Source organism: Rhopalosiphum maidis, chromosome 3 (assembly GCF_003676215.2).
Source record: "Rhopalosiphum maidis isolate BTI-1 chromosome 3, ASM367621v3, whole genome shotgun sequence".
Taxonomy (NCBI): Eukaryota; Metazoa; Arthropoda; class Insecta; order Hemiptera; family Aphididae; genus Rhopalosiphum; species Rhopalosiphum maidis.
This window is the reverse complement of record NC_040879.1, coordinates 29,507,270-29,523,158: the sequence shown is the minus strand read 5'-3', so window position 1 is coordinate 29,523,158 and position 15,889 is coordinate 29,507,270. Positions and strand designations below refer to the sequence as shown.

The window sequence follows — 15,889 nt, the reverse complement described above, 5'->3', positions numbered from 1 at the left end:
AATAAAAATTCTGACGAACTCGTGTTATTTAAATGTTTATTTTACTCATAAGTCATAATTTAATGTTTATAACAATAATTGTTTGATTAATATATAGTAAAATGTAAAATCAAATAACACTATTATTATTTTATGCAATTTCCTCACTTAACAATGACAAACATACAATTTTGTTAAGTTGTAATTGTGAAATGTATGGCGAAAGCCATGTAAAAGGCGAACCATCACTAATTTAAAACTAATAAAAAAAATTGTTAAATGTTAAAATAAAATATTTAAAAAAAACATGCTTTGGTAACAACTTTAATTCATTAGTTGAGTACCACCAATTATTTTGATAATTCTTCATTTGTCACCAAAGGCAATTCATCCCTGACAGCTACAGCAGCAACGAGGGCGGCTCCACGACCACTTCCATCTTCGGACAACATCATTTCAAACTGGAAATTTTTAAAAAAAGTTTTGATTTTATTCTAATTTTTAAGTCTATAATAAATTGCAAGTCGGACTGATCACTTCTAAAAGGAAGTTTCATTAAAAACGCCAGATTTAATCTCATTTTTATTTCATTTGAAAAAAATTGTTTTCGACAACAAATAAAATACAAAAAACAAATAATTTCAGGCCCAAATTAAAAAGGAAGGGGGGCATGACACCTGGGCCCATCAAGAGAAATAGGGGCCTACAAAGAAAAAAATATAATTTAATATTTTGCAAAATTAATAATGATAAAACAACTTTTATAAATTAAAAATTATATTATTAATTTTTTTATCTCCTACATTATCTTATTATCAAACTTCGACTTTAGTTATTTGTGTATAATATTATTAAGACTCCTGATGATTGATAAATTTTACAAGATATACGTTATAACTAGAGACTAGATTTATAAGCGCCTAAAATCTTAAAAATAAGATATTTTTATACTTAATAATTTTATAAAATAATCTTTAATATACACAAACATTTTTTTCGGAACTATATAATTTTTCTTAAAAATGTATTAAATAAGTAATATAAAAACACTAAAAACAAATAAAAGTAACAGTTCTTTAAAAATGATTTAATAGAAAAAATTGGAGAAGTGAGCGCCGCGCTCATATATACCTAATCAGGCACGTATACAGGAGGGGTTCAACCCCCCCGGAAATTTTTTCGATTAACGAGGAAAAAACTGTTTTATTATGTTGCAACACAATTTGTATTGCTAAATTTTGTAACCCTCCACCCTCCGAAATTTTTTTTGTATACGTGCCTGCGCCTAATCATGTTATAAACACTAACGCCCCCATTAATGGCTTAAACAATCATATTTAATCTATACTATAATTGTATACTGGTGTATATTGTTTAATTATATTTTATGACGTATAAAATTTAATATGGTTGTAGTATAGTTATATACCAGCTATAAATTCCAGGTTAGGTTTAAAAATTCAAAAAACAATAATAATAACATGTTTTAAAATAAAAACTATTTTTTCGTTAAGCTCACGAAGGTCAAAAATATTTCCCCCCCCTTTTTTTGTAAATCATTACATTTTTTTATAAAATATTCAAATGTAACCCATTATGGTAATATATATATATATATATATATATATATATATATATATATTGCGTATAATATTCTTTAACCTTGAAATATACTTTTTATGATTAAATTGTGTAAATCGATTCATATATGAAAGGGCGTTTTCTAAAACATCACGTATAAGAAACAATTATAGTCAGTGCTTGATTTGGAAAAAACTAAAAGAGGGGCCCAATGGATTTTGGATAAATGAGCGTTCCACATAAAATTTACTGTCAGATTACCGTGGGAGGTAATAATATAATCCTAGGTAATCAGGTATAATCCAAGCTTGTGCAATATGCATTCTTTAATTTATGTATATTATATCATCTGATATAATATGAGATATGAGCTTTGACGTAATGTCAGGGAGAAGTCCAGTGTAGTTCCATAGGCGCCGTATAATTCGGGGAATGTAGGTATACTACATGTCATATAATTTTTTGTGCCAAACAATTTCCCTAATAAATTATAGACGAGATTAACTCAAGCGTTCTTATAATAATACATCTATAATAACATTTATATTTTCTACAGCTTAACGTTATAGGCAAGCCCTATAAGGCCGATTAATTAGTAATCTATTAGTAGGTATAAGTTATATCGTACATGATTAGTATTATACGTGGATTAATAATACTATTCCCTCATTCACTTACATTGATGTCGGCTTTAGTCAGCTGTCTAGTCTTTTCCAGTATGAGTTTATGGAAATAGGGATGGAAACGGTAAACAGAACCGTCGACACCGATTGTTACAGATTTTTCGTCCATTTTGTTGAGAATCACGGCCAGACCAGCAGACACTAAATGCGCCGAACGACTGGACACACACTCGCAAATATATCGCACATTGGCACAATCGGCCAACGATGGGTCGTTGATGCCCATCTCGCTTAGAACTTTCCACGTATTTTTGTAGTTAGCAGTATCACTAAGACGTAAAAATCACAAATAGTGTTATTCAACAATAATATCATGTTAAATGTAAAGTATTATAAGTCATAACTTATAGTGAATAACTACCATTGGTAATCGTTTTCTAGTTGCGCCACTGATGACTACACAACTTATTAGCGCCTGAAGCACTAAATACAAAACTAAGGGCGACGTAAATGAATAAATTTATTATAAATCAATTCCTCTTTTACCCACGTGCCATTGACCTAGCTTAGGTGTGACGATATTTTTTTTACATCGAATTCCGATATTTTCAATATTTTGGTTATACTAAGGTCTATGTTACATTGTATTTTAATTTTAAATAATGCAAAATCTAACCTAAAAGATAGAAATATATACCTAAGATACCTATATTATTATCAATAATATTAATATAATAAATTACCTATAGTAATACAAATAGATTAAAATATTTAATAATTAATTTGGTTATTTTCAATATTTCGGCATTTTTGATATTATCGCCTATTAGTACACCGGTATTGCAGTCATCCCTATCCTAACTACCTACGTAACTATGTATGCCACGTCAATCCCCCCCTTCTTCCCTCCCCGATTCAATTTTTGAAAAACAAACTTAACTTTCAAAATGTACGTATTTTTACGATCGGTATTAAAATGTATTAGTACGTTATTAAATAGCTATGTAAAATTAGTATACAATATTTGTTGGTTGGAGGGACGTTACCCAGATCCCGGATAAAAATATGAAATTTTTATTTTTAAGTTGTTTAGTATTTTTTTTTTTATAATTCAGATATTTGTCATTTAAACTTCACCTAATATATCAAGACAAAAAAACATATTGTTTTTATTTAACTGGTAAGACTCAATGTTTTTTTCAATCAAAGTAATGTTTAATTAATAAATCAGCCTAATCTGTAATTAATACTATTATAAAAATAAATGATATAATATACAGGGTAATTCTTTTATCATTAAACACTCATTATTTCGTCAAGTACCTATTGACTTTTTTCAAAAATTTTAGTTCCATTTTTTCTTAAACTTTATAATATTTTTATTTCTATTATATATAATAGTGAAATCACTATCAACTTTTGATTTTTCTAATGGCAATCTAACCTATATTTAGAATTTTATAAAATAGATAGAGCTATTTTTTTATGAATTTTAATGTTATAATTTTTATTTTTCATTTAACCATTAGTGAATAGAGGTTTTTGGTGTTTGTCCTTCGGGTTTAATACGACTACGAGGCGTTGGTAACAGCAGGTGCAAAGTTCATCGCTATGTCAATAGTCGATAACGAGTTTATTACATATGAGATATGAAACAACAATTTAAAAAAATGTCAATACTTGACGAAATAATGAGTGTTTAAAAATAAAAGAATTACCCTATTGTATCTACCATTTGGTTAAGCCAATATGAATAGGTTCGAGGTCCGAGGGCCACATTAATAAATACAATGACACCGAGAGCCAAAATGTAAAAATGTTTATAAATATTTAATATATTTAATATAAATTGATAATTTTTAATAAATGTAAAACTATAAAATTTAAATTAATAATATGAAAATATGAGATAACCAAATTTATTTTAAGTTATCTTGCCATTAGCATATAGGTCGTTTACCTGCGACTAACAATTGCCGAGCTTTAGGTATACATTTGTAATCGGAGTTTCTTAAAGTTTTCATAACCTTCGCAGAAAAGTACTATGTGCTCTCTGCCACAATAACATTTTTAATCAACATGTATAGCGTGTATAAAACATGTATACCACTGAAAATTTTTCACCGTATTGTTCCCTTTGTCTATCATGAATTAATATTTTAAGAGATTTACAATGGAAGTCTTAAAAATTAAAATAATTATAGTTTTACACCGTAGGCTATGGCGTAGGTATACCTATAGGTAGTTACTTACCTCTCAATATCTGATACGAATGACGTGCCAAACGCACCTTTGGTCTTCATTTGTTCAGACAGTTTTCCCTCGAAAAGTTTGTTTTGATTGGCCAAGTCCACGATAGCCAACCTCACAATCTCGCCCATATACATGCCGCTAATCATTTTCTCGAATCTAAAACACCGCAGTAGAAAGCATATATTTCCGACATCGTGCACGGTCACACGGAAATTAGTAAAAAATAATATTGTTTCGTTCGTATCGAGCGAGCAACACGCTTACCTCTGTTGTCCTGGGTTCAACGAGTCCTCGTCGATTTCCCGATCATACTTCGTGCGAATGGCGTCTAATTTTCCGTCGTCCCCGAATGCGCCCCACTCGGTGTTCACGATAACGTGCGGTTTTATCTTGTCGCCGTCGAAAAGTTCGACGTTCTCCACTTTTTCAACGTAACATGCGTTACAGCCCGTTCCTACACAAACACAATTTTGTAGATAATCAAAATACGAAAACCGAAGCTACATATTTGACGTCCATATTTATTTTTTTAATGCACAATACTAACATAAATCCTGCGCATAAAATTGCGACTAAAAATCATTTTCAATAATAATATTTTAACTATAGACAAAATAATTTTAGTTATTTAAGAGTATATGTAATTTCAAACGTGCAACAGTCGCCAATTTTAGGCATATTGTTAACTTTAATATTGAAGTCAATTTACCTTTTTGGCTTATTATATGATTTAAAGGTAAAATAATATTATTCAGATTTTAGGTCATCGCGTAAGTAAGCTTTTATTGATACTATAATTTTAAAATAAGTTATTAACTCCTCCTCCCAAATACGCCGCTAGGTGGCCGATGTCAACATGATGTATTTTCGTTGCAGTGACACAGTATCCTCATTGAAAATAGGCTGTTACATTTAATAGTTTAAATTTGCAAACTGTTTACTCAAGCTCAATACAAGTTACAGACAAATCACATATTATATTTAATTTACAGAATTAAAGACGCGATTAAAACACTGAAAAGGTATACCTAAAGTTGATAAATGCAATCGAATAACGCCCCCAAAAAAGGTGCGGACCGTAAATATCTCGAACGTATATCGGTGTTGAAACTGTTTTTTAAAATACATTTTTATAATATTTAGTTGACGTGCAATATTTTTGGTATTTAACAAAAATTATAAAAATGTATAAGCAGCAGTATTTTATAAAAAAAAATTTAGAACCTGTATGTATTATACATGAATATAATTGAAAAAACCTAATATATATTATCGTCACATTTGAAAATGTCTATTAAAAGAGCATAAAATGGAATAATAAAATGTTTCATAAAGTTTATTATAATAAAGATAAAGAAATTATTGTGTTATGTGGGCAACATATACACGTGTATATAATATATTAAACAATCACAGTGAACTCGACCAATAACGCAATAATAATACGTAGATTTTTTTAGTTTATCATAAGTCATAAGTCATCACTAATTGAATAATGTGAGTAGATTCGCAACACCTATAAAATGTTGATAATAATTTTACTTTCAAACCAAAACATAGATAGTTATAATATGTTTTTCTCTTTTAAAAAATTCAATTAAATACAAGTTAATTAAGTATTCTGAAACAATGAAGATAATCCATCTGTCATAGAATAAAACGTTGTCTAGCCCAAGGTTAAAATTTTATTAAACCGACAATAATATTAAGTATATTGCATTACCACAAAACTTATTATCAAATTATCAATAGGTATGATATTTTAAATTTGACTCTTAACCTTTTACAGGAACCTGAAAACTATAAATTTATCATTTAATGTCGAGGTGAGAGTTTATTTGTTTTAACTAATTGGCTATCGAATCAATATAGCAACTACTTTAATCAATACGATAATGTGCCTAACAAGACGAACTTGTTTAATTAATCTATATGTACTTCTATAAAATAAAATAAAATGTTTAAAAAAGAAATAAAATGAGAAAAGTTAAGAAAAAACTAACGAATTTATCTTTTCTATAAAAACAAAAAAGTTAATAAGTTATAAAAATACATAATATTAACTGTAATATTTAATATTTCTAGCTTCATAGTTAATTCCTACAAGTTATTATACGTTTATTATTAAATAAATAAGAATAAATAAAACAAAAATAATGATTTTAATATTATTAGAAGAAAAATGAAAGTATCAGTGTAAAAATAATTATTAGCAGCATAAAAAATATTATAGGTACTTATGATAAAATACAAGTAATATATTGTGTGGTATTTTGTGTGTTAACTCAAAGCTATGGCTATGACATGACAGTTAACACTCACTTATTGAGTTATTATAATAAATATGTGTATCTACTTAAATATCTGTTTACTCAACATACCAACTATAAGTCCAATTTTGGTGTTCGGAGTCTTCCAAGCGCATGACATGAGTGTACCAGTTGTATCGTTCAATATTCCACACACGTCAATCTGTACGTCCTAATACAATTAACAGTAAAATAAACTTTCAAAAAAAAATATTCAAATATAATTTAATATAAATTATATATAGAAATGAGTATCAACGATACATCGCACTATGTTTGATGGAAGACCTAAGACAAACAAATATGAAATGAAAAACAAACATTTAAAATTATATACGGACAATGTTATTAACAATTCTGTTAATAGAATAGAATATAAGTTGTATAATAAAAGTATAGTTATATTAAAAAAGAGCTTCTATCGATCAAAAACGTAACTTTTAAGAAATGTAATCCGTTTTTTGTCTAAAAACAATATTTTGTATACATACAATAATTATAATATCATAGCATATGCATATTTTATATTCCATACTAAATTTTAATATTATAGAAGAGTAGTATTTGGATATATCTATGCGAAAGATAAACTACTGACGTTGACCGTTGACTTGTAGGGTATATGTACTAAGTACATAGTATATAATATACATACCTACTTTAATGCCAATTCCTATTCCATTAGAGCAGGGGTGATGAACCTTTTTTGGGTTAAATTCAAAATTTTTCTGATCAAGAATTTGAAAATTATTCACGTTTGTAAATGAAGTTATATTTTCTTAGGATAAAAATAAAGTTACAGAATTTTTGATTATTCCAATTTATCCATAGATTTATCACCCTTGCCTTATAGGTTCAAACAAATCCTATGTACGAATTATAATGTTTGTAGAACCGTTAAAATAATTACCAACGCTGTAAAATAAAACAATCAGCAAATATTATATGACCACCAATGGCCCTTCGATATAATCGCAGTTTATCTTTAAGTGTATGGTGAGAACTAAATAGATACGTATACGAATATACGTATCATTATATTATTTGGTTTTAAATGGCGGATGGTGTATTGTGATATTTTAATCGATATAAATGTATAAAAGGTGAAAAAATAATCGTATAATAAAAAAAAAATTGCTCAATGTATTATCGATTACTGTATAGGTACATTATACGATATGTTATAAGCCATTTAAACGGAAAAAGACATGCTGTTTACTGTAAGGATACTGGAAATCAAATTAAAATCAAATTAAACTTACCATCAATTTGTGTAATGCATTGCAATTAAGAATTATATTATACTAATACCAGTGTTTGGAAAGAATGTCGTTCGTGAACATACGTTCACGCATTCACTTTCATATATAATGAACGATATGTGAACGTCATTCGTTTTTTCAAATAGAACGTGAACGTGCATAAACGACGTTTATATTTTTAATGAATTTGATCGATTTTTAAAATGTTCAATTTATTTATCATTTAATAAATATATGTATAAAATATATTATAATAATAATGTTTTCCCATTATAATTCCTATGAATCATTTTTATGATATTTATTTGATTGTAACTCAAATAACATGTCAGATATTAAAAATATAATTCAGATACTTTATAAATTGTATATGCTATAAAGTCTAAATTGTATTTTTATTTTTGGGTTGAGTCGTATACGTTTATGGGTTTTTATATTTACTATATACATTTTGACATACATTTATGTATTTCATTTAAAATAGGCGGATAGGCCTACCGGGAAACCGGGTATATCCCGATGGGCCCCATTCATATTTCGGTATTGGGGCCCTTTATAGATTTATTTTTCATGCGAAGAGGGCATTTTTCCCGGTAAGCTAATATGTATCATACATAGATACATAGTAACATATTATATTATATAACTATGAATTATAGACTATATTATATAAAGATAAGATAAAAGTAAAGTGTAATAAAAAAAAAACTAATAATTTTTCTAATTTGAACATTATTTACCTTCCTTCTCTTGATGGCTTCCTTAAGAAGTCTGACAACGTCTTCGCCAACCACTCCCGAACAATTAAATCCTTTGGTCCAGCTATTTAAAAATCCTTTTGTAAGTCCAACTTGTCTAAGTGGAAAACTAAAAGTAAAGCCCAGCGGCAATGCCTTTTTGCTGTCCACTTTGTACTTATTTACAAATTCTGCCAGACATTTAGCAATATGATCAAATAACTACATAATATAAAGACAAACATAAGTTTAGTATCTATAGTTATTAATTAATAACAAGACTATATTTTATTACTTCTGTGCCTTTGCCAGTTTGGATCTGACTGGGAACTTTGAAAGTTTCAAAGTCCATATGGAAGTGGTTTTTATCTCCCAATTCAATCAATAGTACACGGAAGTTAGTACCGCCCAAATCCAAAGCCAAGAATTTACCTCTTTCTAAAAGAAAAAAATAATTAAATATCTTCTGCAGCCATATCATATAACTATCATAGGCATTTTAACCTGTCCCATTAGGTAAATCCTGTACATAAGTGACATAACATTTAACAACAGAAGATGAATTGGTTTCTTTGCCCAAACCGTTTCTTATGGACTTATCCATATCTTTCATCAAAGTAGTCAATTGTTCATTGGACAAAATAAGTGATTTGCAATCATCTTTGATCTAAAAAATAAGAACATTGTACTTATTATTGTCCATATTGATAAATTTAAAACGCAGTATAACAATAATAATAAATCAAAATACAAGTTAATTATTCATAACTTTGGGTTGGTATAATATTTCATATGATAGATACACAAGGAAAACTAAAAAAAAAAAATACCATCATAATATAACAATAAATTATATTAATCCTAATCGAGTAGGTATAATTTTAGGTACCCGTTTCTACAATAATTGTAAAATCTACACGTGGTTAATTAATTTTGGTTAATAATTATTTTTATTATTAATTAACTATAATGAACAACGATAATAAAAACGAATACCTACCTAATTATTATCAGTGCCAACAGAAAAAGTAGCTAGGTGCAATAAACATAACCTTTTATGATAAAATAAAGTAATATATATATATATATATGTATCTAATAATATGATAGAATATGAGCATTATAACTTTTTAATATCTCATTTAAAATTTAAGCAACGAAATATTATTGATATAAGTAATTATAAGCTTGTGTGCACAACGCATAGGTTAATTTATAATCAAACAATAATAATTATGTATACTTGTTGTATGGCATTATAACAATTATCCCGAGTAAAAAATGAAAACACCCGGAAGTCATTAATGTTAGTAGATAATAGGTAACGGCTGTCGGCTATATGAAAAAACACGATAACGAAATACTCATTAAGACGGTTGAACTGGTGCCTATAGGCTATAAGCCACATAAATGACTACTACTGATGCTACGCTATCACAAATGATACAGTCGATGAAAACAAATATTACCTACTCGAATAATATTATACATGGCTTTTTGAAATGCTCGTATACTATACATATTAATATATTATGCATATTATACAAATTTAAAAAAAAAAAAATTAAACTAAATTTTTTAACTGAATGAGTAAGTAAAGCTTATGTCTTATTAGATACCTATAACAAAAATAAGCATTTTAATGATCACTCACTTCATTACAGCATTAGTTTTCAAATTTTATGTTTTAATTTTTTTTTTTTTTGTAAGTTGTTACAAGATTTTATTTGAAAACCATGTCTTAGATGTACGAGTATAATGTATATCATATTATCTTAGTCATTTTAATTCGTGTCGAAAACTCAATATTCAACAAATTACTTTGGTTATTTCTATTACAATTGTCAGTTATCTAAAATAAATTGCAATAAATACTATTAATTTTTGTTATGGTTCTCAGTTTTGAATACTTAATTTTACGTTCCATATGAAATCTTGATTTCAATTTTGTCACTAGGTAGATATATTAATTAGTTTTTTTATAAGAATTTACCACTATTAAGTATTTGTTTTTAATTTTATGCCATAATCCACTAATTTTAAAGTGCATAATATCATCAATAAAACAATATACATGTATATATTGTAAATCGAATTATACATAATTATATTCATGTATAATGTATATTCTATACCTTTCAAATTTAAAAAAATATTTGCTTTAATCTGTTATTTTAATATAAATATATAATAGTGAACTGGTTTATTATACAATTTTAAGAAAAGGGTATTATCTAGGACTCTATGTAAATTTGTATAATACTTCAAATTTTAAAATTATATCTAATTTATATTAAATTAAAATGTTGTTTTTATGCTACATTATAATAACTATAGAATTATAAATACAATACATCAAATGATTAATAAGGTTAAATATTTGATACTATAGGAGAAAAATTGGTATCTGAAAGTAATAGTAAAATTATTCATTTTTCAGATACCTAGTAACATTCAGCAGCTACGATCTCAGGACAAATCTAAGTTCTAGTTGACAAAAAAAGAAAAACTCTTATAACTAGGGCTGAGATTTATATGTAATAAGAAACCAAAAATATGTACATATATATATAATTAAAATGGCCAAAATATATAGTATAAAATAAAAATGTATAATAAGAAAAATTTAAAATTATGTTAACGTATAAAATTAAAATAAAATTCTAAATAATTTTTGAATAATATACAATTATTAATTGTTTTTAATTTCTAATCAATTTAATTTAAAAAATATAAAGCTATTTTTACAACCATGCAAACGCAAGTACTGACACTGTTGAAAATTCGTAAATATATTTTGTCTAATATATAGGTAAAGTATAATCTAAGATCATTAATGTATAGTTATCGAATAGAAAAAAATAAGATAAACTATAATCAAGTTATTAATATTTAACTAATACTTTCATATACTTATTTCCCATATAAATTATACACTTATAATTTTTACAAGTACTATTATCAAAGTGTAAATGTATAATTAAATTGTCAAAATTTACGAAATATGTAAACAAAACGCAGAAATTTTACAAATAATGTTGAAATATGTTATATGTATTTATGACGAAATATGTAAAAACATGATAAAATAAAATATATTTTATTTTATTGCAAATTACGTGAAATTAATTCATAATTTCCAATACTTAATTTATCATGTTTTAGTAAAAATATGTATTTACCTACAAATTCTAGCCCTACTTTATAACACTACTTAAATTTTAATCATACAATTTGAAAAAAGAAATCAAAATTTATTCATTTTATTCACAATTATTAGGAAAAGTACTAAACCTCAAAATATCTACCAGGAAAATTACTGTAGTTGAAAATTTAATGCATTTTTTATACCTTAGAAAGTATTACAAAAAAAAAAAAAAAAAAAATATTTAATATAATTATATTTATCGCTCTACTAATAATCCAAAATATAGAGTAAATACATATAAAATAAAATAATTTTTAAAATTGTATTAGTTACAGAAATACACATTCATAGATCAATTATTTCAATATGGATAATTAAAAACTAATATTAGTTTATATTTTATGAATTATTAGTGTTTTAATGTTTCATTCGTGTTGAATGTTCTCGAAATTTCGACATTAATCGTTGAAACTTATAATAACCTATTTACTTCACATTAATATGTGAATATACAAATTTGTAATAATCATTTAATTCACACGGCTATAAATCATTAATGGACAATTAACGCGAACATCGCTTTTTCGCCTGTTCTCTATCGAATAGGATATGGTATATCGTTTATATCCTTATAATATTTAATCTGATATTTATCAATAACTATTATGTTCATAATGACCTTTATGCGGTTGTTATATTAGTGAGTAACTACACTACCTGTTCGTTGTGGAAATATATGTTTTATATTATCAAATTAAATGGATACGTTAAACAATATATTTCATCTGAATTTATATTATATTATGATAGAAACACTACCTAACCGCGTAACTAATTACGTATACTCGTATACATAAGTTTTATAATATGATAGCTCAGTATAAAAAAACAATAATTTATGTAGAAAAAAATGCTTATTAACTAGGTAATTTATAATATATAATTCAATATTTGTATGTACTTCCAAAAACACAATGGTCATTATAGTCATAACTTATAATTTATCAGTAAAGCTAGCATTAAAATAACTTAAACACTATCAAATATGATCTAAAATATAGCCAAGGATACCTTTTTACCACTCAAACGCAATTATAATAATAAATAATTATAATTTAAATTAGCAAAAAAGTTTTTTTAGTGTTATTTTATTACAAAATATCAGTTAAATATGAATTTTAAAATTTTATAAGAAATTTAATAACTCTAAGATTAAAAACGTATACGAAAAAATTGTAGTATACCTACTCATCGGTAATGGTTTTATATCAGTAAACATCATCTTGATATTAGAGAATAGTGATTCTTCCTAAATATACACAATTATAAAACTAAGATTATAGGTAATATGTTAAATTATAAGTTATGAATACCTATAGATATATTAAAATTAAAAAAAATTTAAACTGCTTAAAATAATATTTCGAATTACCTGCCTAATTGTATATTAATCAAAAAGTGTATAAATATGATCTAAAAACTCATAAAATTATTTTAGACTGTAAAATAAAACTTTTAGTTTGAAGTATCTGTTATATGAATTGTATTTTGTTTTTAGAATGCATTATTGATATCCAACAAAGTATAGACTTTGAATTTTACACTTCCTATCCACTGTAATGTAGACATGTAGTAATGTACCAAAAAATTATTTTAGGTAAGACTCAATAAGTCACATAAATCTACTTCCTATCCAGAGGCGGATTTCCCATTAGACATTGTAGACATAGTTGCCTAGGACGGAAAATTTTGTAATGCTTTATTAAAAAATATCAAACGTATAAAAAAAAATTGGAAAATTAATTACTTTATACTTAACAAAAATAATTAATAATGTGCGTATTTTTTTATATTATTGTATATCGTACATGGTATACGGTATACCCATTTTTCAAAGTAGGCTAAATAAAATAATCAAAATAAAAAATAGTCTAAAAATTCAAATGGATGTCTACTGCTATTGTCTATATATTTAATATTTAGAGTAGGTATTTGGAAGGGGTATTATAACTTGTTCACCTATTATAGGGGTGGACATTTTTTGTTACCTCGTTGCTCATAACGTAAAATCGCCAATAGTCGTAAAAAAAATAAATCTGCCTCTGTTCCTATCTTATCATACATGTTTGTTGAACAACTGTTTGTAAAAACAATAATATTAATACAATAATAATAAGAATATTTTGTGTTTATATTAGAGTATTATACTATGCTATGTATATATATATAATGCAGGAATCTACGGCCCGTGGCCACATCTAGTATGCCGCCGACAAGATTTTACCCTACGTCAACTGCATTAAATAGTGAAAATTAAACTGTTCATATTATTATCTTGTTATTTAATTATTTTTAATATTTAGAATGTTAAACAAAACTAAAATATGTTTTTTTTTAAGTTCGTGAAAAATATATTACAGTAAAAATTTAAATTACAGCCACAAACCGTATGGCATCAGATAAAATGTGTCTCTATTTATTAAATACCCTGTGGTCTTTTGAAAAATATAATGGTTTGGGTTTGAGGACACCTGTTGTAGTTTATGGAAAAATAGCATAGTTACATTGAACCGAACAACAACACTGCATGAAATTATATTCATTTATACCCAAACGTGTGATTTTTCTAAACATGTGGTGTTCCCAAACCAGTTACATTTAAGATCTATGTTTCCAAACGTGTTACGACCAGTACGGCGGGATTCCATTTATATTAAGGAAATAATCCCCTGCAAACAATTCCACGAATAAGTATCTATCGGTGTAGGTACATTATAATGCACTTAAAGGTATTACACTACTACTAACGACGACAACACAGAAATCTTGTCTTTCTCATCCCCATGGGTACGGTCAGGTATACGTTTCACCACAGCGCGGAGAAGGGGACATTCGGATAATAAATCATTTGCACAAAAAAAACGATCGGCGTGTCGTCGTATGAAATGTACACCTCCTCCTCTACTCATAAACATTCTTTCTGCGTCTTGAAAACAGCCATTCAAATAACAGTGTGGTCTTATCATACAAATAATATTATTTACTTTAAGTTTGATAATAAGCCAATTTATTCTAATACTAAAATTAACAATACACGGTTGTTTCTGGGAAACACAGACTTACCGTGAATAAGTGAGTACAAAAGAGAAAATAAATAACACACCAACATCCTCTTAAAAGAAACATAGATAAAATACATTCACATAAAAACACTTTTTCCGTGTAAAATCACAATGTTATTTACATATTAACATTTTATTATTATGGCGAATTTTCTTACGTTACTGTCTTCTCGCTAGTGGGAACGCGCAGCTCATCTATAAATGTCTATATTCCACGCCATAAGATTCAGAAAAGTCGTACATTTTAATTAATTAAAACGAATTTCTATTCCTTACTAACATTCCTCAAAAAAATTTATTGTCAGAAGAGATTACTTACGGTTACTTGGACGGCAGACGATGGTGGAATGTCTTCGTCAAAACACATTGCGGCAATTTTTTTTAAATAATAAAAATAAAGAACCTTGGCGTTTAACGTTATACTGTTATTATTTTTATGAAATGTAAACAGAGTTAATCACACTTGTACTAATACTTAGATACAGAGCTGACACAGCAACTGCGTGTACTGTACTAATAAATGGACAATCTCCAGGACCGGTTTTACTTGTATAATGTATTAGGACACTGACTACAGCGCTTCTTGTTTATATGCCGATACAGGTGGCAACACTAATAAATCGATATCTATTTATAAATTCTACTATCGATCGTACGATTGTAGGATTCCATTGGTTTGTAGAATTGATATCACCAATCTTATAAACAGGTACAATCAACAATATAATTAATGTATCGATATCGATTTATTGGTGAAGTCCACCGTCCTGTAATCACGAAAACAGCTGTAATCGGCATCCTGTATCGTTATTTATGATTTAGTATTTTTTTTTCACATTAAATTCAAACAAAAATGACATAAATATTGATAAATT

The 15,889-nt window shown here is 26.8% G+C and overlaps 1 protein-coding gene across 1 annotated transcript; it reads right to left on the bottom strand.

Moving 5' to 3' along the window:
* Positions 1-329: 329 nt before the first annotated feature.
* Positions 330-15,391, bottom strand: LOC113555975 (hexokinase type 2-like). Its single transcript, XM_026960639.1, has 9 exons — positions 15,334-15,391; positions 9,249-9,411; positions 9,040-9,182; positions 8,748-8,966; positions 6,818-6,917; positions 4,701-4,890; positions 4,437-4,592; positions 2,239-2,512; positions 330-440 (listed from the first exon to the last, which is right to left on the bottom strand). The coding sequence occupies exons 1-9, from the start codon at positions 15,379-15,381 to the stop codon at positions 330-332; spliced, it is 1,404 nt and encodes a 467-aa protein (XP_026816440.1). The 5' UTR covers positions 15,382-15,391.
* Between the last annotated feature and the right edge of the window lie 498 nt (positions 15,392-15,889).

Excerpts from the sequence above, each read along its gene's own strand:
- LOC113555975 (XM_026960639.1), bottom strand. The coding sequence starts at position 15,381 with ATGTGTTTTGACGAAGACATTCCACCATCGTCTGCCGTCCAAGTAACC. Across the intron at positions 4,593-4,700 it reads TTGAACCCAGGACAACAGAG|ATTCGAGAAAATGATTAGCG; the intron begins GTAAGCGTGTTG and ends GCGGTGTTTTAG. Across the intron at positions 441-2,238 it reads TGACTAAAGCCGACATCAAT|TTTGAAATGATGTTGTCCGA; the intron begins GTAAGTGAATGA and ends AAAAATTTCCAG.